The sequence below is a fragment of the Perca fluviatilis genome, chromosome 5, assembly GCF_010015445.1.
Source record: "Perca fluviatilis chromosome 5, GENO_Pfluv_1.0, whole genome shotgun sequence".
Classification (NCBI taxonomy): domain Eukaryota; kingdom Metazoa; phylum Chordata; class Actinopteri; order Perciformes; family Percidae; genus Perca; species Perca fluviatilis.
In genome coordinates this window covers 894,445-916,484 of record NC_053116.1, presented here as the reverse complement: position 1 = coordinate 916,484, position 22,040 = coordinate 894,445, and the positions used below count along the sequence as shown (strand labels likewise).

Genomic DNA, 22,040 nt, shown 5'->3' with positions numbered 1-22,040 from the left:
GTGGGGACAGAGATTGTTGTGGATTTTTTGCATCTGTCGCTCAAGAATTATATGTGTTATGGACTTCTTTTTTTGAGCTCGAGGTTTTAAATTGTTACAATGTAAATTCAAATCTGCTTAAAAAAATAAACATATGTTTATTTAGCATGTTTGTTTTGTCCATATGTGATCGTGCTGTGTTCCCCAGGTCTCAGTTGCTACAATGAGTTTTATTTATTTTTTTGCCCCCCCTGGCTCGAATGTCAAACTCCGCCTATGAAATGTTACATATTGTGTAAGGGTTAATGCCCGACGAGGTGTCCATTGTCAGGTATTAATGGACGACGGCGAGGCGTGAACCGTCCGACGCGCAGCCGAAGTCCATTACTACCTGACAATGGACACCTCGTCGGGCATTAACCCGCTTATACCATGGTCACTTGCCAAATAACATATTTTTAAAACATTAGTTCATATTTTAATTTGTTTTACAATCGAAATCTAAAGTTTATCCAAACAATAACTCTGTTTCCCTGGTTACGCCTGACGGTTTGACTAATACCTGGAACAATCATTCCCATCCATCAGATTCTTATGCAATGCAAACGTTGTTCTCTCCACCAGGAATTAGGAAGAACCTTAGATACGACATGCCTCCCTTAGCAACCGGAGATATTTATATAGTCCGCTCAGGTAATAGAACCCTTCAGTTTAGCTACGAGACAGAAAGCTAACGCTATGCTAGCAAGATCCAAAGTCATAACATTGTGTACAGTTGACAATCAGTAAAAATAATTTGACAGTATGTTGAACAACAAGACAAGCTAGCTATCAGCCATGTCATTGTCCCCAAAACAATATAACGACTTTTACGAAGAATTTGATCCGCGATGTGTAATCGGTTGCAGCGGCGGCAGCGCAGCCTGGAAGCGAGCTGAGATATGAGAGATAACGTTATTCTCTGTGAAACAAAGTCAGTCCAGAGGGCCAGTAGAACTTACTTCTTGCAGCCTGTGTGTTTTAGCGCCATCCTGTGGTGTTCAGAGGACGATTTGGAAATAATAAATCCACATTTTCTTTTTGATTTAATGTAGCGCATTCATTTAGAACAGTAAACAGTCAGTTTCACCGAACTCCTTTAGTAGGTGTCCTACATCACTTTTTAATGGACACCCTGCAGCCAATCAGAATCGAGTATTCACCCAGACCATGGTATAAGCGGGTATAAGCCTAGATAGATGCTAGAATGTATGTAGCTAGTTATCGAACGACAACATAAGCATACTGCGCAGGCGTCAACACGTCAAAACTTCATATAAATATTTTGTAAAGCTTACAGAGGTCATATGATCTAACAGCTTTTTTGTTTGTACAGTTAGATATGGAAAAAAAATGCATTGTTTAATATTGGAAGGCAGCTCCAAAAAGCTTGGCTTCTTTTTCAAAAACTTTGACTTAATTTATTAAATGTAGCCTATCACATAATACTCTGAATACAACTTTCTATCATATTGAGTGAATTCAAACAATACATGTTCCCAAAGTAATGTGAATTGAGGGTAAATATGAATAGCAATAAAATCTGCTCCAAAGTTTCTCGGTATGTTGGCAAGACCAAAATAAATCTCTTTCCATTCATAGATAGATAGATAGGTGCTCGGAAACGACAACAATGGATGTATTAGCAGACGTTACATTCTAACAACTACTACTCATCAGTCGGTATCGCGAGATTTCACCAGAAAACATTGTATTATAAGTTGTGCCAAACACATCCTAACGCTCTCCTAACAATTCCTAACGCTCTCCTAACAAGTCCTAACAATTCCTAACGCTCTCCTAACAAGTCCTAACAATTCCTAACATATCCGAACAAGGTCCTAACATGGGGTAAAACAGCCAATCAGTTCCTAAGAAACGATGTTGCGACGCATCCAATCATCAACAACTGCTGCCTCGACGCACGGTTGTCTGATTGGTGAGGGACCTTAGCATCATACAGCGTAAGGTTGTCATGCAAATCTCGTCGCTGATTGGATGGCCACCGTTTAGTGACAGGTTACAAACTTTAGCTACAGCTTACAAACTTTACAGACTATCTCGACGCTCAGGTATGTTATGATAATAATAGATTTTAGGGTGAATGTTTAAAGTCTATGAGACAGTAGGTTTTTGCTAGCTAGCTAACGTGGGAAACGATGTTGAAAGGGTAACGTAACTAACGACTGAGGTAACGTTAACGTTGGCCCCATACGTTAAAATGACCCGCAGTTGTTAACTTTTCTAAATAAACTGCGATAGGGGCTTTTGTGGTTACATTTACATTTTTTTTTTTTTTTTTTTTTTTTGGTTTTTTTTTTTTTTTAAGGTTTTAGACTATATTGTAAACCCTATTTAGGTAGGGTAAACGTAAGCTAGCCGTTTGTTGGTTTGTTTGTTTGTCGTCTGTCAGTTAATGTCGTCGTCGTTTAAGAGATTTTTCTACGATAAGTGGTGCTCATCTTAAACTATGTTTTGTGTCATTGACCTGCCTGATGTGAAAACCGTTAACGCCTGAGGTGTTTTTGTGTGCTTTTTTAATAATCTAGTGACGTCAGCACGATGACCCTAGTTGAAGAGTAGACCTATGGATCAACTTTCTGAGTAAAATAAATTGTGAAATGAATTACTGTTACCAATAAACACATTTGTCATATGATAGGGTAGGCTATACTGTTCATTTGATAGACATATATTGCTGAAATATTGAGAAATAAAGCCTTGCTTGTGGTGATCAGTAGTTGAGTAGTATTTCCATCTGTTATGGTTAATGTTTGGAAGATTCCAGCTCTGTCCTGCAGTTGCCACGCCCCCTATACTTTGCCACTCAGTTCCATCTGTAGTTTACCACACCTGCAATCAATCTGCCTCAATCAGCCACAGACTCAAATAGGCAGCACCTGTGCACACAGCCCTTCGTTTGTTCAAAACCACATGGAGAATCTTTGATGCTGGACATGCTGTGTTTCTTGCTTTGTGTGCGTTATTGCTCTATGTAAGTTCCATAGTTTTACTTGGCATACTCTGAAAGAAAGTGCTAATGTCATTATAAGGCGAGTGCCTCTCCTGTATTCCTGTTTGTGCTGTTTAAAGGTGCTGTATATTGAACAGTTAAAAGTAAAATAAGTTTACATTGCTCGTTTGAGTTACCTGAGATATGTGCATTGGAGTAGTTCTATTCATTGTTGCGTTAATAACAGAGCAGATTATGTATGTATGTTTATTGTGGCCTTGTTTGTGCCTTTGTGATACTAACTATATCCCATATCCTTCCCCCTCAGAAACCACACACCCAAACACGTAACCATACAAACCTGTAACCTGTCTTCTTGATAATGCTTGGAATAAAAGAATTGTGGAATTGAAAGTGATTGGACAAGAACTGTTCTTAGCGACACCTCCACTGGTCTCACGCCAGCCACCCACAGCCCTCTACACCTCCTTTTCGGTTAATTTTTGTTGTTTTCCATATCTCGTCCCTAATATCTGCAGAAATGACAGACTGGGAAACCAGATGCCTACTGGGCAGGTGTGATGTCCCTGTATGCCCAGGGAAAGTACACTACTTACAACTGGCAAGAGGCCGGGGTCCAGGAGATGGAGGGCGGTAATGCTGCGGATTGGTGATTGTCCTCTGACCCCCTGAAAGGTCAAACTACTGTCCGCCACACTAGACATATTTGGGAAAACAATCCCCGCAAGTGTGGATACCACCAGGTAAACGATGCCATTGAATCAATAAACCTGTGATGTGGTGAAAATGTAAAGGAAAATGGTTTCTCCTCAGTTCTACTGTTTGTTTCCAGTGTTAAACAGTGTGAGTATGTAATTATTAGTGGACATGTACTTGAAATGTAAACCCACTTTTATTTTTCCCAGTCAGCAGAGAAGGCAGGGACAGCAGCATCCAGTCAAGGTCAGTTGAGGGCTCCACAGGCCAGTGCTGCAACCCAGTTTGGGTTTTCCCAGTCAGCAGAGAAGGCAGGGACAGCAGCATCCAGTCAAGGTCAGCTGTGTCTCAATTCAGCTGAGAGTTTACAGGCCAGTGCAGGTGCAACAGCTACAGGTTCTCAGGCCAGTGCAGCAGCTGGGAAAGCTGTTACAGTTCCAGGACCACAGACAGGTGTAGCTCAGAAAACTCAAGCTCTGTGCAGGATGAGCGAGGGGAAGTCTCTCACATGCTCGCTGTGTAGTCAGGAGATGATGTGCGAGGACTACACGCAGCACCTGTCAGACTACCACACCCAGGAGCAGTGTGAGCAGTGTGGAGCAAAGGCCTGGGGGGCTTTTGGATTGTTACAGCACATAGAGGAATGTCACCTTTTGACCTGTCCAACAGACCTCCCAGATGTTGCTGCTCCTACCACTCCCATAGCCCAAGAGACAAAACAGCAACCCAGTGACCCACCCGATGTTCCTGCCCCTGTTCCTGCTCCTCCCACAACCCATGAGACGTCACTAGCACCACCACGACACCCACTCACTCTGCAGCCTCCTGAGGTAAACTGGGTGAATTTTCTACCCAAGCAGTTCACCAGAGTCATCTAGCCAGCTGACCAGGAGTGGATCGCCCACATTTTATATGACAGTACTGGACAGCTGAAACAAAACCTGTCTCAGAACTGGTTTCATCCCCCCAGCCCCACCAAATCCATCCCTCCCTGATCCACATAATTATTTCCGCCGAGCGGATGTTCCTGTGGGCTCCAATGCGGATGTGGGGCATCCCTCTCTGAAATGCACCCAGTGCAATAGGAAGATGCACCATTCTGGCATTTACACTAAAGCCAGGGAGGTAATTGACATTGATTCGAAATATTACCTGGTGGGTGGAGACTATCCAAGGTGCAGCAAATGCATGATTCCCGTCCTGCCCTTGGAGCATTGACATTTTAAAACAGCTCGATCCCTCCCAACGTTACAAATTCCCAGCTGTTCTCACAACCCATTTGGCACTGGACAGGAGGTGTGTGTGCGATGTTGCCGCCAAGAACATTAGGGAACAGCTCCAGCTATTTACAGCAAGCCTTGCAGGAGATACACAGTGAGGAGTGGGCTAGGCGGACCATCGACTACCTCACTGATTGTGAGGTCCACAAAAAGTCCTGTGTCCTCACCCAGTCTGAAGCTCTGTATCAGCCGCCACCACCCTTCAATCCCCTGCCCCTGGCCCAGTGGTTTGAGACGGTTCATGCCAATGACATTCTGAGTCACCTTGACGAGTTGAAGGGTGTGATCACTTCAACGCTTGGTAGAATCTTGAAACTGGACTCTACTAAGAAGGTAAATGTAAACCTACTGTATGTAAACTTGATTTCATTCAGTTTGTTAGCATAGCTGATTTCTGAGATGTGTTTTTATTTTTTTTATGTAGATCACAAAAAAACTTGCTGGTGGCATTGAGGGCACAGCAACATGGATGTCTAATATCGGCAATGAATTTGGGCAAGTGCTGAATTCTGTGCTGACCACTGGTGAGGGGGCTGGCCTTGATGACCTTTGTCAAGGCATCGTCAAAAGGTACAGCGATGCTGGTGAGCCACAGCCAGATGCCATATATGTGGACAGAGACTGCTGCAGTGAGACAGGTGCGTTGCCTTTAATTTGTGTTGTGATGTGTCTATTACATGTGCCTCTGGGGCGTTGTACCAAAAGTAGAATGAAGAAATTCAGGATGAGTGAAAAAGCGCAGGTTGACTTAGTGTGATCTGCTCATTGCAGCTTAATCGGTTGTACGTTTGCCGAGCCAGGATGAGAAGGTGAAGCTATGTCAAGCCAGGTGTAGATAGCTGGGATAAGTGCACGTTCACGGCTTTCTTAAATAGACCACGGTATCGATCCCAGATTTACTGATGCTAAAATGGAGAATACGCATTGTGTATTCTTTACACAGAGTGAGCAGCAGCAGCAGCGCAGCTTCATGAGGGAATTATGACACATTTGTAAAAGAAACCGGCCGCGTAATAAAACAGCGAGAGAAAGGACTATCACAGACTGACTGAATGCATAAGCCTAAAAATATAAATTTACTGACCACTGCTCTGAATTGAATCAGCCATACCATTCAAGAAGTTAGGCTAATTATTTGCACAAATGAGCTGTTGTACTCTTTGCCTTAAAAATGAGCAGAAGACAGCCTAATGTTAGACAGGAAGTGTAACCTGAAGATCAATTGCAACCACTAATCTACAATGCTGTGAAGTCTCGCTCTCCCTAAAAAATATAAATTACCTAAGGAATATATGAACTCCCACTGCTCGCTTTTCAGGCAAAGTGTACAACCGTTAGTTTGTAGAAATAATGAGCCAAACTCCTTAAATAGTTTCATTTAAGAGCAGTAGTTCGTAAATGTATATTTTTAGATATATCATTCAGTCGGTCCGCTTCTGACACGGTTTTTCTCACTTTTTTACAGAGGCAGTTTCCTTCTTTATTGTATGCTTTCTTTCCTAGTAAGCCTATATGGACATAGAAATTGGACTCAAAAATCTAGAAACTATAAAGATAATTAAGTTATACATTTAATGCACACTTTGAACATGACTGTAACACAGTGTATTCATCAGTTATTTCCCCCCAGCTAAATATAAGGTCAGAAACAATTGAGGTGTCCTCTCCCTGTTACATGAATGTAATGTAGTCTACTGTCTCTCTGTATAGTTACCGGTCCAGTGAACTTAGACTATAATAAGGGAGGATTGTACAATTATTAAAACCTATAATAATTGTTCACGTTCACTGGAGAGAACACAAATTGTTATTGGGAATATTTTTGCATTATTTAACTTGTGTCTGGCATTCTTTTTCTTGCATCCTCCAATCCCTTTTGAGCCTTGGGTTTGTTTCTTTAAATGGAGGCCGTAACAGTGTCTTATGAATTACATTTGATCAAACAATAGTTTTGGCAGGAGATCAGTGCAGTTGGAACTGGAAACAAACCAAGATGCATGTACTGTATTTACTGTCTGTTTCTTATTGTTATAGGGGTGGGTCCAGTTCTCACTTGGTTTCGACCATGGACGTCAACGGTGAGACTGGATATTTTCCATTTTATGAGGCGGTTCACAAAGGGTCTTACGACGGAGCACCACCCACTGTATGGCACGTTCTGCTCAAAGTTGTCCACTTGTATCTTTGAGTGGGACAAAGAGGACATTCACCAACTCAAAGAGGCCAAGAGGGCAGAGTTAAAAAAAAAGCACCAGGGTCACGTACCCACTGACTCTCGGGTGTTATCCAGCATCACATCCAGTGAGCTGGTCAAGCACTGCCGCAGGAGAACCCGAGGGGTTGAGGAGACCCGCGTTCTAATCCAGCAACTGCTGGACTCCATGTGGGACCTCACAGACACAAGTGGCTTGCATCTCATAAATCATGACAGCATGTCTCTTGTGTGGGAGGTACAGCAGAAGCACTTGCCCTGCATCCAAGATCCACCTGGTGTCCAGTTGTACACTAACACTGGATCAGGCCTGGAGAAGGGAGACAAAACGCTGGACGTCCTAAGATGTGGCAGAGGATCCTCCTCGCTCGAGAGCTTTCATCTGCACCAGTGTGGTTTCATCCCAGGCAAGCTGAAACACTCAATATTTGAAACATTTTGTTAATGAATGCTGTGTATTAAGTTGTCATAACATTCTTTTTGTTGTTGTTGTCACCAATGCATTTGTCTTGCCAGGTTGGAGATGTAATGCTCTACATACACAGATGTACTTGCTTGAGGGGTTATCCAGATGGAACCATAATAGGTCTCAGCAAGCTCTGGGTATGAGTGGTACATCACGTACAAAGATGTACGATGTACGTTTGATGTCCAGTGTGAACGTCCTGAGCAACAGAGTCCTAGGAAGTGGACTTCTTCCAGAGTTTATACCCCCGGGGAAACCTACCGGTAAGATTCTATGGCACAAAAAAAGAAAACGTGCTGGACAATATTCTGACCAAACTGTCAGATATTACCTGAAGGTTACACCTTTGTTCACTCACTCATTCTACTTTCATCTTTTTTTTTCTTTCTGTTGACTACTTATGGCAGGAGAGCGTATTGCTGTGGAATATTTGCTAGCGCAGTCTAACCGGGGAGATCTGCTGAGTGCACAGAAGGAAATTGGTGCCATTCCACCAGAGATGCTGGATGAAGCTCAGGAGGATGAATGTCCTGATGTGACCGTACCCCAGGCCACTGATATATCTTTTCAGTCTTCATCTCAGGTAATGTGTTAACAATTTGATGATAAATCAAAACGTTTTTACTGTAAACCTAGTTTGCAGAGGTTCATTTTTCTTAATTAGTGATGTGTGATTGACTCGTTAAATCAACAATTCATTTGTGTAACATGAGCACAACAAACTTTATCAACCTCATTGTACCCCTCTCACTGTTTACACATAATTACTTAAGGAATCTACACTTGAAAGTGGTGTGTTCAGCAGTCCTGCCAGCTCCCCGTTTGAGGACAGTGGGCCCATCACTTCAACTCTGGTAAAGTGGCTAATGTATTCACCATCAGAAATCCTTGTTCCTTCACCTTTTTCTTTTAAATTAGCTGTACAAGAATTGGTTTTGTTTCAATTTCATGTGACAGGATAGTCGGTGTGATCCTAGAGGAATTCCCGGATGGGAGGCAGTCGATGCCTTGGCAGGGTATCTTGTCAGCCTCAATCGGACAATAACCGCTCTCTCAAACTCTGAGATAGTAGAGATATTGAGACTGTACTCCAGCCTGGATCCCATTGATAAGTCCCCAACCAAATACTCCATGAAAAGTAAGAAAAAGACCTTGTCAGGACCATGGAGAGCTTCTCGGAAGCGCAGTGGCTCTGCACCAGGCCAGCAAGCAGCTGAGAGGTATCTGCCTCTGATATACAGTATATTTGGTGTGTGTCTACATAGAGACAACATTCACGTCTATGTGTTTACAGTACATACACATAATGTGGATTATGTCATCTTGTTATCTATTTGCAGATTGTTCATGGTTCATGGCCAGGCTGCCCAAAGACCTGATCTTAACAGGATTTCTGAGTGTGTTGCACTCAGACTCTACAAAGAGTTCCGGGAAGCCAGAAATAGGCCAAAGGACAACAAAGGGAAAACATTTGCAATACCTCAGTCAATTGTCATGACTTACAGTCATATCAAACAGCTAATAGAGGACTGCAAAGACATACTGGACAACACCAACATTTTACTTGTGACTATAAACAACACCACAGTGTCCTCCTGGTTAGTTCATATTTACAGCTTCATACATTCACTTCAATATGAAAACCTACATATTCATACAAGAAATTCCACACAAATAACAAAGTTCTATTCTGATTTTTATTTTCTCTAGGCTGCAGGATCGGCAGAAGAGAACCGACCGCGATTCGTTACTGCAAGGGGTGCAGCTTCCTCAGCAGGTCCATTTGGCAGAGGAATCGCTCCTGGAGGCCCGGGACCTACCATCCGAGCCTGTTCAACGTGCTAATACAGTTATGGAGTTCCAGGAACCAGAAAACCGTGAGGGTGAGGCAGTGATTCGTAAACGTCGCTGTGCCAGAGCGGTGTTTCCCACTGTGCACACAGACACTGGAGCTGGTGCCAGCTCAACCAATGCAGATCAGGACTGGCCGAGAGCACAGCACTGGCCTGGGGATGCTGTCTTCCCTGCTTTGTCGGATGTTGCCTACTGCCAGCAGGGTCAACACTCAGCTCCAGCGTCTCACTCTCAGGGCTGGTCCCCTTACCAGCAGTCACCTGCTCCAGCGTCTCACTCTCAGGGCTGGTCCCCTTACCAGCCGTCACCTGCTCCAGCGTCTCACTCTCAGGGCTGGTCCCCTTACCAGCAGTCACCTGCTCCAGCGTCTCACTCTCAGGGCTGGTCCCCTTACCAGCCGCCACAGTCACCTGCTCCAGCGTCTCACTCTCAGGGCTGGTCCCCTTACCAGTTGCCACCAGTGCCAGCTTCTCACTCCCATGGTGGCCATCATGATCAACCGCCACCAGCTCCAACACCTCAACCTCAAGGCGGGCTTCCTTACCAGCCAGCCCCAGCACCACTAGCTTCTCTCAATCGGTTCCGAGAATGGAGATTGCGAAAGGCAACCCTGGAGGATAAGGAGCGAGAGATAAGAGGTGATCCCCAAGAAGCGGCAAACCAAAGAAAGCTACCACTATCAGTGTAAAATATGTGGTCAGTCAAAGAGCAAACTTACTGGCCATACACAGTTACGGGGGAAATGGTACTGTCCTGCATCTGGACAGACCATCACAGAGTGGAAGACCTCATTATAGAATACATATGTACTGTATATAGTTGTTTTTTATAGTTTTTATAATTGTGCTGCACTTTGATGTTCCATAACAAGCCCATACATTGTGTTATTTCTATTCAAAGTGTTTATGTTATCTTATGTTTATCTATGTTTACGTTAACGGTTTATTGGAGTTTTGTGTGTTCTTTTAAAAAAAAAAACACACACATAAATCTCTTTATTGGAGATGTTTGTGTTCTTTAAAAAAAACACACACAACTCTTGTGGTGTAACACATCCATCCTTTGGGTGGAAGATCCAGGTGCAAATCCTGGCAGGAGTGTGCACCTTGTTGGCCTAATCAGTATTTAATTAAAATTGAATTTATAATATATTCTATTTTTTATTATTATCACAACAAAGCATTATTGTTATTCTTACCAATTGCCCCAGCTTCAATCCTATTTGTATCTGTTTGGAAGTTATATTTGATGAATTCATAGCACTTTATAAAAGTGTGCGTTAATTGAGAAATGTTTCAATCGGGGATCGAACCGGCGACTTTCTCATTTGTCCTCTCTCTCTCCCCCCTCCTTTCCCCCCCTTTTTCCTTTTTCCTTCCCCCCTCCTAGCAGTCCCTTTTGCCCCATCTTTGGCCGAGTGGTTAAGGCGATGGACTAGAAATCCATTGGGGTCTCCCCGCGCAGGTTCGAATCCTGTCGACAACGGACTGATAGTTTTTGTCTTCAGTACACGTACACACATCAGAATAACACAAATACACATTAAAGGTCCAATATGTAATATTTGTACTGTAATAAATCCAAAAATGACACCAATGCCTCATCAGATATTAAGGAAACATGTTAAACTGAAATACTATCTTTTCTGACAACAATGCTAATTTCAGTATTTTTCTTTTTGAAATTTACATTCCGTGACGGAATTTATGTTTATGTTTTGATCTGTGTGTTGTTATCAACGGCCCAGTTTGACAGCCAGGCTGGGTTGCCAGATATACCTGTAAAAACGTAAACTCAGCACGCTACAGCTGTAACGGTAGTACAGCCATGAAAGCCTCAAACCTCAAGAACAGCCTTTTTTCATCTTCGTAACATTGCCAAAATTAGGAATATCCTGTCTCAAAACGACGCTGAAAAACTAGTCCATGCATTTGTTACTTCCAGGCTGGACTATTGTAATTCCCTACTGTCAGGTTGCTCAAATAAGAGTCTTAAGACTCTCCAGCTGATCCAGAATGCTGCAGCGCGTGTTCTCACAAGAACTAAGAAAAGAGATCATATTTCTCCTGTATTAGCTTCTCTGCATTGGCTTCCTGTTGAATCCAGGATTGAGTTTAAAGTCCTTCTCTTGACCTACAAAGCTCTAAATGGTCTAGCACCATCATATCTAGAAGAGCTCCTAATACCCTATTGTCCTACTAGAGCACTGCGCTCCCAGAATGCAGAGTTACTGGTGGTACCTAGAGTCTCTAAAAGTAGAATGGGAGCTAGAGCCTTCAGTTATCAGGCTCCTCTCCTATGGAACCAGCTCCCGATCTGGGTTCGGGGGGCAGAAACTGTCACCTCATTCAAGAATGAACTTAAAACTCTCCTATTTGATAAAGCTTATAGTTAGGGAGTGAGGAGTTGCAGTGTTCACCTAACTGGCCCAACTGCTTCTCTTCATAATTGTTAGATTAATAATACATAACAAAGTAGAGGGAGGCAGGCCAGCAAAGCCAGATCCGGCAGGGGGAGAGTTCTAAGCCCGAAAAAGCTACCTCTCCTTATGACCTGTCTCTCTTAGTTACCTGTTATAGTTACGCTGTTATAGTCCTAGACTGCCGGGGGACTTCCTTCCTTTGACACACTGAGCTGCTCTCTCCTCTCCCTTTCTATTACTGTTTCTATTACTGTTACTATTACTATTTGTGTGCAGCCCGTCCCAGAAATGCTTGTTACTAATCCTAGCTTCTGGGGAGTTTACTCCCCGGAGTCCTTATGCTTTTTTTTCCCCCAGCGTATTTCCTTGGAGAACGTTGGCACAAGACCCTGGTTGCAGCTGTCGCCGTGGTCCTGCTGCACTCCCTGCTGAGCTCAGCGATGCCCTGCAATGTCATGCTGCGTCCTGCTGAACCCTGCAGCTTCCCGCTACATCCAGTCACTGTTCCATTATTAATGTGACTACTATCGCCACTGTTCATCACACCCCCAACCGGCTCGTCAGACACCGCCTACCAAGAGCCTGGGTCTGTCCGAGGTTTCTTCCCAAGAGGGAGTTTTTCCTCGCCACTGTCGCACTGCTTGCTCTTGAGGGAATTACTGGAATTGTTGGAATTGTTGGGGCTTTGTAAATTATAGAGTGTGGTCTAGACCTACTCTATCTGTAAAGTGTCTCGAGATAACTTATGTTATGATTTGATACTATAAATAAAATTGAATTGAATTGAAAGCAGCACACAAACGAACAGGATCAACAGAGATAGATTCTACCCGACCTAAAAAAAAGAAAACAGCATTTTTCTAACAGTTGCGTGACCAGAGACGTAACAACCCCGTGGTAAATATTGGAGATGTATTTGAAAGATGGAGACAGCTTAGAGCCCAAAAGGACGCAGAATTGGCTTATTTCCTCCTGAACCGGTAAGCATTAGCTTCAGGCTAATTTATCACAGCTACTAGGGGCATTTTTGTCATTTCAACATTTGTGTACTCACATTGAATTATATAGCTAGAGTACCGGAGTTGGTTACTTGCAAAAACAATTGAGACAGTAAAGTGATCCCGACTGGTCCTGGCTAACGCTGCCTTGCTAACCCTGCTTACTGCTAACGTTACCGGGGGACCAGGCAAGCCCATGGCTGTTTACAGCGTGTAGCCTCTTCAGCGGCTGGAGCCGACAACGGTGAGTTATTTTAAACCACGAGAGGGGGGCTGTAAATCGGAAAGAGAGGACTGTGAGTTTGCAGTGTGTTTAGCGATTGTTGCCGTAATTCTAAGCCAATGAAGTGTGTTCCGTCGGCAAGGTAGTGGTATATTTAGCGTTTCGTATTGTAATTCTAAGCCGAGGAAGTGTGCCTGACTGGCATGTGGAGAGGACGGTGAGGTTGTTGTGTTTTTAGCGGTTCATACTGTAATTTTAAACCGAAAAAGTGTGTCTGTCAGTTGGTTACAGAGCCCCGAATGAGCACGGGCTTTTATGACTGTCAATATAGCCAGAATCTAACGTTAGCTACGCTGTGCTGTGGAGTAATGTCTGGCTATGTGAGACTAGCATCTAACGTTAGCTACTCTGCTGTGCTGTGGAGTAACGTCTGGCTATGTGAGAAAAGCATCTAGCAACATTGTTGTGAATGCTGCGGTCTCAGCCTGGCAACCTCCGTGAACTTCGAGTCTGGGCAGGAGGGGGCGGGGGAAACGACTCTCCAGTATTTTGAATTTGTACTGCAGTAACTATTTTAACCGCTAGCTGCCAGTATTACACACAATATTACATATTGCACCTTTAAGTAGACAGGAGAAAAATACACATAAAGTATAAGAAGAAGGAAAATTGAATCAGTTATAATAATAATGGTAATAAAAACAACAGACATATTTACACAATACACACCCTTATATAAACAGACAGTATATATACACAGATATACAGATGAGTAAGGTGCGGATGAATAGATATGACATATTGCACAGTTGGAGGTAACAAAGAGTGATAAATAAATCAATATGCATAGTGCAGAATATTGTCCATTGATGGCTAAGACCAGTTAGTAGGTTAGTTAGTTTCATAGACTGTATTTAAACTAGCCTTCTTTAGTCAAACGACAGTAGGCCTACACGGTACAGGTTTTTTTGTTATTACAGCTAAGTCAACCAAACCCATCTAAAATAATACTTGATTAGTGATTGATAATGATTTTGTCATGTATTAGGATAGATTTTCAACATGCATCTGCACACAAGAAAATACAACATATCGATCTACTACATTGAATTTTAAATGAGGTGCAATTCATAGATTTCACCACCAGAGCGAGCTCCATGTACGGTGCTCAGTGTCGGGGGACATTCTCTCTGTGGTCAGTCAAGGTTTTATCATACAGGACATCCATGTAATAGAGGCAGTGATTGTGCAGAGACTGATGAAAGTAACTTAAATTGAATGCATTTCAGAAAAAAATATGTTAACTAAAACTGAGGTTTGAACCATATACATTTTTTGAAATGTTGTAGAAAATACAACAAAAATATATAGGCTCAATAGAATACAACAACAAAGATAAATTAACAAGCCAGGCTTCAATGTCTGAGCCATCTGTGGTTTTTAAATTGAGCTACAGATAAACGGGAGAAAACTAAAACAGGACACCAAAAGGCTAGGATATAGTAGCCTATATACAAACAGTAGAATATTATACTTCATAGGAGTATGGGATATAGCCTAATAGTGATAACAAAAAATACTAAAGTAGCCTACCTTATATATATATATATATATATATATATATATATATATATATATTTTATTTTTTATTTTTTTTTAGGAGTTGAGCATCGTCATGGTACACCGGCAAGAATGTATGAAGGACAGCAGGTGTTTCTGTTTAAGCCATTTATTTAGGCTACTCTGCACACATTCGGTCCAAAAGCACATGATGAGGCTTGACGGTTGTGTTTTTTTTTTCTATAAATGATAAACAGAAAAAAAGACAAAATTACCTGCCCCCCCGCAAACTCCGCGCATGTGTATAGGCTACATTTGTAAATATAATTTTCCTTTTTATTTCTTCCTTTAGAGCTCCTTTTATCTAGTCTGTTATTGTTTTATTCTATTCTAATTGAAATATGTGGAATATCAGTTCATAGATTGTGTGTGTGTGTGTGTGTGTGTGTGTGTGTGTGTGTGTGTGTGTGTGTGTGTGTGTGTGTGTGTGTGTGTGTGTGTGTGTGTGTGTGTGTGTGGCAACTGTTTGATTATGCAATCCAGTCTTCGATAGAAAAAGGATGAGTCATTATACCAACCCATACGTCATTGGTGCCAAGCCTGTGGCATTCTACATGTATATTTGATTGTTATCAATAACTATCCAATCAATAACTATCCAACCATCAAACTGTAAATTCTATGAAATCATATTCAGGAGGGCTACTTAGTCATCCATTCATTTTTTATTATTATCAGGAGGTGGCGCTAATCTCTACAGTTAATACCTCTATGTGTCTGGACCATAGACTGTTAATATTAATATTTATGAGACCTAAGAACTGACACCATTGTCTTTTTTTTTATGGAGTAGGCTACACTTCCTGGGGGCTTGTCCTCTTTTCATTAACTTTATTGTGTAAATTCCCAACTTGTTTTTTTTTACAGTCTATGATTCACACATGGCCTACAAGTTGTGACAAAAACACCAATTATAAAACATACTCAAATGTATTGAAGTCCTGTCTTCACTCTCAATAAAGTGGCACATTCGATTATATTTCAAGACATAAAATACATGTATTAGGCCTACAGTAACATATCAAGAAAAATAAATAATTAAATACATAAATCAACCAACAGTGTTACAAATAAAGAAATACAACTTAACTGTAAAGTAGGCAGCGTACCCTTACAACTCTAAAAGAACTCTGTGGCATATCAACCATAAACTGTGACATATTTTCTTATTATTTATAATTTGAATGGACTGAAAATATTTCCCGAAAAAAACTTTTGTGCATGTGAAATGTTCCTAGTAGACTAATTTGGTTGAATTAAACCCATTTTTCTGATATTAAAAACTGTAAAACCGAGGACAGTTTTTAGAACAGGCTGACCCTACACTGGATTGAATAAGAAATGAAGCTGAAGTGTGTGTGTGTGTGTGTGTGTGTGTGTGTGTGTGTGTGTGTGTGTGTGTGTGTGTGTGTGTGTGTGTGTGTGTTTGTATAAAGCATAGACTGTACAGTCTATGGTATAAGGAGGTATGAACCGGTATGAACCGGCAGCAGTGTCCGGTGGCCCCGCCCCCTGGCTGATGTCTACGTCACCGTCCCACTGTCTTTGTATAAAAGCGCGAGCCGAGCGTTGACAGCAGCAAGAAGTTCCGCTGATCTATCCCTTACGGACCTTGGAGGGTTACATTTACCCAAAACTTGTTTTCAAATGGGTCCCGTCGCCTAGCCTTTCCTCCCCCAGCCTCGCCGACTGACTGAGTTGAATTGGGTGCTACTGAACATCAGCACATCTGGGTCCCTAACAAGGTGGGTGCCCCGCTCCCCCCTCCCGGCTTATAAAATGGTGGTGGGTGAGGACCGAGTGTTTGGGATAATGGCAGCTGTTGCAGTTTTGTAAAAAGAAGAACAAACGTTATGTAGCTAGCTAGCTGGCTAGCTATCCGTGTCTCCTCTCGTTGTATTCTCTTTTTCGTTTACAAAGCTAGCTAGCTAGCTCCTACTAACGGCTGATGTCGATACATAAACAGCAGCTGACCGTTATTTAAATGTCAACAGATTGAGACGTTGTCTTTGTGTGAGACCAAATGTTCTTGTGACGACAGACAGGGTGTCCGATGTGTTCTTTGATCCCGACCAGGACAGCCTCTGTTTAACACCCGGGCTCCCTTTGAAATGATGCTCGTGTTCTCCTATTTTTCATGGAACTGAAGAATAACGTCAAAATGTCGGCTTGGTGCAGTCTAATGTAAACAAGCCCTATGCTAAACGTACGCTGACGTCATGTTATTGAAGACGTGAACGTGCTGGAAACGGCGAAAGAAAAATCTAATCTTTCTCTACTTTTTTTTGTTATTAATTTATGTTTTCTGGCCATGAGCAGCTTATGTGCATTTCATATTCGGTTTTATCATGTTTTCTATATTCTTTTTGTATACATGCCTCGAGTCAGCTGGAGTCCAAGATGCTTTTCTATAACCAATAACAACCCCCCCCCCCAAACATAACATTACAGTATAAATCAGCTGTTTATCAAGCAGAACAGCCCAACATATGCCCGCCGTTGGTGTTTTCTGACATAAAACTAGAGTACATGATTAAAGGGAGTTATGCAGAGAGTCATTGATTATGGAAACCATCATTAGTTGCAGCCCTGCTATATGTTAGTACAAGGTTATACAGTTAATTAATTTTATTTTTTTACACAACAGGGCTACACGATGAAATATTGTTGCCCCTTAGGAGACCCATGTAAAGAACAAGAGAATAATTCTAATAATTATGTGAAGCTGCTGTCATGAGATCATCTTCATTGTCTGGTAAAGGAATTTAAAATGGAGACGCCAGTCTCCGATCATTCTCGGAGTAATGGATCCTGGTCTGGTTTTGATCCTACGCTTTATTTTTCCTCTGCAGGTTTCCATCAAGCACAGCGTACAGCGACCAACTCCAGTAGAATGGCAGCTATTCCAGCAGGCGGCTCTCTGGTGGCGACCACTGACTACTACCGGAGTGAGTCTCTCTCTCTCCTTACACAGGGGCCAAACCGGGGCTTAAGGCTGTTTTATGCTTCTGCGTCTTCTACTGACATATAGACACATTACAAACCGATAACCCTAACCCCGTCATTGGAACCAGAATATGTAATAATATATGCTACTCCCCACAGTAGGCTGCTGGAAACACCCACTATCAACACACAGGACCAGCTGACCAATCTCAGTCCCCACGGTCTGCGTTGGCTCGACGCAAAGTTAAACATTTTTGGAGGTGCGCGGAGGGCTCGGGGGGGGGGGGGGTTTGCAGAAGCATAAATCAGCCTTTACTGTTACTCTGTTGGATTTGCACTACACTCTTACTAGATAAGGCCTCATTAGGTGCTTACAATGTAGAGGTAATGGTTCACCTCAGATTGTCTGAATAAAATCAGAATCAGGAAAGGGCTTATTACAATAAGTAACACTTTCCTTGGTGAAAGGTGCATACATAACCAAACATATTAAAGCTTTAGTGTGTCACTTTTTGATATTCTTGCACGTCTGTTACATTCAAGCCATTGCCAGATGAGTTGCTACAAAGCTAATTAATCGGCTCCACACAACTCTCTCTGGATCTCTCAGTATGGCTATGTTCAGAAGATTGGGGCGTCCGGCGACTTAGTAGTAGCTGTAATAGCAGCAAGCGAGCCAATACTGGGTCAGTCAGGACCGAGTCATAAAGTGGAGCCTCAAGGCGAAACCCTTCCTGTGTTCTTGTCTAGTTGGTATATCTGGAGTAGTGGCACACTAGACTCTGAAAATCTCTAAAAGTCACAAGAGCCCATATCTTTGGCTTCTTCAGGACTATGGGATGGTTGTGGTAGGAGTTCTGTTATGGTTTCCAGTAGTGCCAAGTAGACCAGTAAACAAAGTGTGCATTTCAACTACAGAGTCGCCCCTCAGGCTGTTGCACAATATAAAACAGATCAACATTTTCCGTGTGCCCCTCTCATTATGAGGTAGATCTTATGCAGGAGCATTCCTGAACCTGGACTTCTTTACTTGTTCCGTTTCGCCTTCTCAGTTTGGTTGACTGGGATTAAACCGACCACTTGTTGAACTCTTTTTCTTTTTCTTTTTTTTTCCTGCTCATTCTGTGTCCCCCTCCCCTCACAGGGCGCATCGGCTCTACGTCCAGCAGCAGCTCTTGCGGCAGTTCGGAGTACAGTGGAGAAGTCATCCCTCACCATCCAGGTGTGTGTTTGTAGCCAACAAACAGAACTCCAGATATTCATAGTTTCCTTGCACAGTTAAATGTGTGTCATTGTCATTTGGGGGGGGGGCATGTATAGGCCTTTATTGTTGATAGGACAGCTTCTCCACAGAACAACAAACAAGCTGATTATATGGATGCATCTGTCATATTTATAGGAACCCAACACAGCGATTGTTGGCTAAATACTGCTGCTCCAAATAAAGTGACTCACAGCTGCTGCTGACTATTATGGGTTATAGTGATCAAGTCATGCACTCCTAAAAAGAGCGAGTCGTGTAAACTGCTATGCTTCTGGAAAGAACAGTGTGTTCCCTCTCAAGAGGCGCACCAAGCACAGGAGTGTGTCTCTGTACCGGATCCAGATGTGCGTGCGTGCATGTGTGCGTCTCTGTCTCTCTGTCTGAGTGGCAGAGCGCCACTTTCAGTAACCTCAGTGATCGCTGCGGTTGAGTCAGCGGTTGCCTCAGACCACACAGGCGCTACCGTGGTTGAGTCATGCTGGCATACACCCAGCTCGGCTCTGACCTTGCTCCTTTCTAATCCAGCAGGAAAGTGGGTTTCACTTGTGTATTTTTTGCCGCTTTCCCCTCCTCTGGGATTAGCTGCTCCCATTCAGTTCTCGGGTCAGCGTTCAGATGTCACTGTTAAAAGCAGAAGGCGCCAGTATAACCCTCAGCAACCAGTTAATATCTGCTGAACTCTCCAGTGATCCTGGATCAGCATGTCAAGGCAGCTTGATGTGAAAACCATCTGGGCTGACAGAAGTGCTGGCTCTGGGTTTGTGTGAGCATACCTGTTTTAACCGCTGGGACAATCTCACACACGCACGTCAAACCATACGTCCCTAAGTGGTTCCCCTTCTGAGAATTTGCTTGTTCTAGAAGCTAACTATAGCACACGTTCTTTAAATGTAACCATTTGTATGTAAATGCAGCTGTTCAGACACCACTCAATGTGTCACAGTCCGTTTTGACACTAAGCCAAACACGATTCACACGAGTCCCCGGGGGGGGCGGGGGGAGGAAACCTGAGTCATGGGTGTAGCTGATGAAACACACACTCAACTCAAATGCACACACTCCCAATCTTAACATGTGGTTACTGTAATGTTCAGTCGTCCGTCTCGCTTCAGTGGCTGGTTGTTGTTGTTTTACTTCTCCTCGGCTCGTAATGAAGAGCAAAGTAGCTCTAAACTGGAACCCGCTGTCCTGGAGGGTTAAAATGTCAAATTCTCCAAAAAATCTAAATGGAACAGTAGGTTCTGTGTAACCTTTTTATTAACGTACAGTATACGCCTTCGTTATCCGCTTCAACAGGACTCCCCAAGCAGGACTCTGGCCATTGGTGGTCCAGTTTCTTCTTTGGGAAGCAGCCAGGGATGACCCCACTGACTGAGGAGGCACAGCAGAAGTGAGTATAAACACGCCCACATCCCATAATACTGCCTCTGCATCGTAGTCTTATTTAATCCTGGTCATAATCCTAACCGTGTCTAAAACCATTAACCCAGCTGCTTGTCCCTCCAACAGATTGAATTCTGCTCCTCTAGTCTCTTACTCACACGAGTCCAGAATAACAATCTGTGAAATGTAGTGGACTGTTTTCCTTTATGGAGTGGAGATGTGTTAACATTCAGAGTATTTATTTATTTTTTTATTCTGTGGAATTGTGCGTCCGAGAGGATGACAGTCCCTGTGCAAATTCATCAATCCTTCCAGTGTGACGTACAGACCCAACCTTCCATTATACAGGATCAAGACTATATTCTCTCTCTCTCTCTCTCTCTCTCTCTCTCTCTCTCTCAGGGCGGGGGTCCGAGGCACACTGACGAATGGTCAGATCACCTGCGTTGCCAGGGAGATGGTGACGCAACGCCAGGTGAGTGAGAGCAGTGAGGCGGGAGGCTCCACCTCCTCCTGATCCTGCGGTCTCACTCTGATCCACGCCACACCTTGGAGGGGGGGGGGAAATCAAACCAGCGACCAACGCTAGGTGACGGGAGGTTGTCCCGTCTACAACCTTCTTATTCTTATATATTTTTTTTATCATTCATTGTAGTCCTAGGCTGCCTTACTTGTTTTTGTTCCTGCAACCTTGTTTTTTTTTCTTTTTTATTGAGGGGGGAAAAAAAACTATAAAATTAATAAAAAAAATTATTAATGATGCAACTGATGAGTTCCATGTTTGTTTGTTTTTTAAACATTTGTACTGCGTTTGTAATACTGTTGCATTGACACATCCACATGCCTATGTTAGACATTTTTCACTTTTGTCTCCCTGTTATTGCAAATGCAATAAAGTAGACTCTAGCAGCCTAATGTTCTGTGTTGGATTCTCATATGTGTTCTTCTCACACAACATTTACAACACAAATATGCATGCAGCATACAATTAACTACAGATGTTCAATACTTTTTTTTTTTTTTTTTTTCGTCCGGATACCTAAACTTGCATATCGGCTGATACTGAGATGCGATGAAGCCTAACCCTAGTTAGGGTTAGTAAACTGTATTCCTAAAAAGCACTTTTCACAGAAATAAGTCACAAAGTGGAAGTGCTTAAAGCCCATGTTGCAGGTTAACCACCACTGTTGATTAATAGGTACATATAGCACTTAATATATGTATATCATTGTTAAAAATGTCTCCAAATAGTGTTAAAGGCCAGTTTTTGTCAGGTTTTTGCATTGACATATATATTAGTTTTTGGTATTTGGTATTTTTTTCCGCAATTCGGTGATGACGTCACGTTGGGGAGACGTGTATCCATAGATATAGAACAGTGTTCTATATCTATGCGTGTATCAGCCTAGTACTAGATATGGTGACTGACTGGGATGAGGAAGAGGGTTTTTTACTGTCCGTGAATAGCACCAAGTGAAAGTCAACGTTTTATTTATATCTAGTGACAGTGATCATGTCGTTAGTTCAGATAAGTACCGCTAAACTTATCTAGATCTAGAAAATAGAAGGCATCATGCTAGCTATGTGCTAACTTGCCAGTCCCACCTGTGAAATCCCCCTATGGTTGTAAACACATAGATATGATTGATATCATGATTAGATATCTCACGTTTTGATGGTAGCC

At 42.7% G+C, this 22,040-nt stretch overlaps 2 protein-coding genes, 1 long non-coding RNA gene and 1 other non-coding gene across 4 annotated transcripts; all 4 read left to right on the top strand.

Moving 5' to 3' along the window:
- Positions 1-2,435: 2,435 nt before the first annotated feature.
- LOC120558652 lies at positions 2,436-3,385 on the top strand. The gene is made up of 2 exons (XR_005639161.1): positions 2,436-3,013; positions 3,300-3,385. It is a non-coding gene; the product is annotated as an uncharacterized LOC120558652 (long non-coding RNA).
- Positions 3,386-4,995: 1,610 nt separating this feature from the next.
- Positions 4,996-10,066, top strand: LOC120558453. Its single transcript, XM_039799465.1, has 10 exons — positions 4,996-5,301; positions 5,393-5,606; positions 7,003-7,587; positions 7,697-7,909; positions 8,054-8,229; positions 8,420-8,500; positions 8,604-8,866; positions 8,987-9,244; positions 9,357-9,905; positions 9,952-10,066. The coding sequence occupies exons 1-10, from the start codon at positions 4,996-4,998 to the stop codon at positions 10,064-10,066; spliced, it is 2,760 nt and encodes a 919-aa protein (XP_039655399.1).
- Positions 10,067-10,900: 834 nt separating this feature from the next.
- On the top strand, positions 10,901-10,985 carry trnas-aga. Its single transcript has one exon. It is a non-coding gene; the product is annotated as a tRNA-Ser (tRNA).
- Positions 10,986-16,326: 5,341 nt separating this feature from the next.
- ppdpfb (pancreatic progenitor cell differentiation and proliferation factor b) lies at positions 16,327-21,271 on the top strand. The gene is made up of 5 exons (XM_039799738.1): positions 16,327-16,508; positions 17,616-17,711; positions 18,854-18,931; positions 20,270-20,363; positions 20,759-21,271. The coding sequence occupies exons 2-5, from the start codon at positions 17,657-17,659 to the stop codon at positions 20,871-20,873; spliced, it is 342 nt and encodes a 113-aa protein (XP_039655672.1). The 5' UTR covers positions 16,327-16,508; positions 17,616-17,656; the 3' UTR covers positions 20,874-21,271.
- The last annotated feature ends 769 nt before the right edge of the window (positions 21,272-22,040 follow it).

Coding starts and splice junctions, on each gene's coding strand:
- LOC120558453 (XM_039799465.1), top strand. CDS start 4,996: ATGTTGCCGCCAAGAACATTAGGGAACAGCTCCAGCTATTTACAGCAA. Junction 5,302..5,392: donor AACTGGACTCTACTAAGAAG/GTAAATGTAAAC, acceptor TTTTTTATGTAG/ATCACAAAAAAACTTGCTGG. Junction 7,588..7,696: donor CCAGTGTGGTTTCATCCCAG/GCAAGCTGAAAC, acceptor TTGTCTTGCCAG/GTTGGAGATGTAATGCTCTA.
- ppdpfb (XM_039799738.1), top strand. CDS start 17,657: ATGGCAGCTATTCCAGCAGGCGGCTCTCTGGTGGCGACCACTGACTAC. Junction 17,712..18,853: donor GACCACTGACTACTACCGGA/GTGAGTCTCTCT, acceptor CTCCCCTCACAG/GGCGCATCGGCTCTACGTCC. Junction 20,364..20,758: donor ACTGAGGAGGCACAGCAGAA/GTGAGTATAAAC, acceptor TCTCTCTCTCAG/GGCGGGGGTCCGAGGCACAC.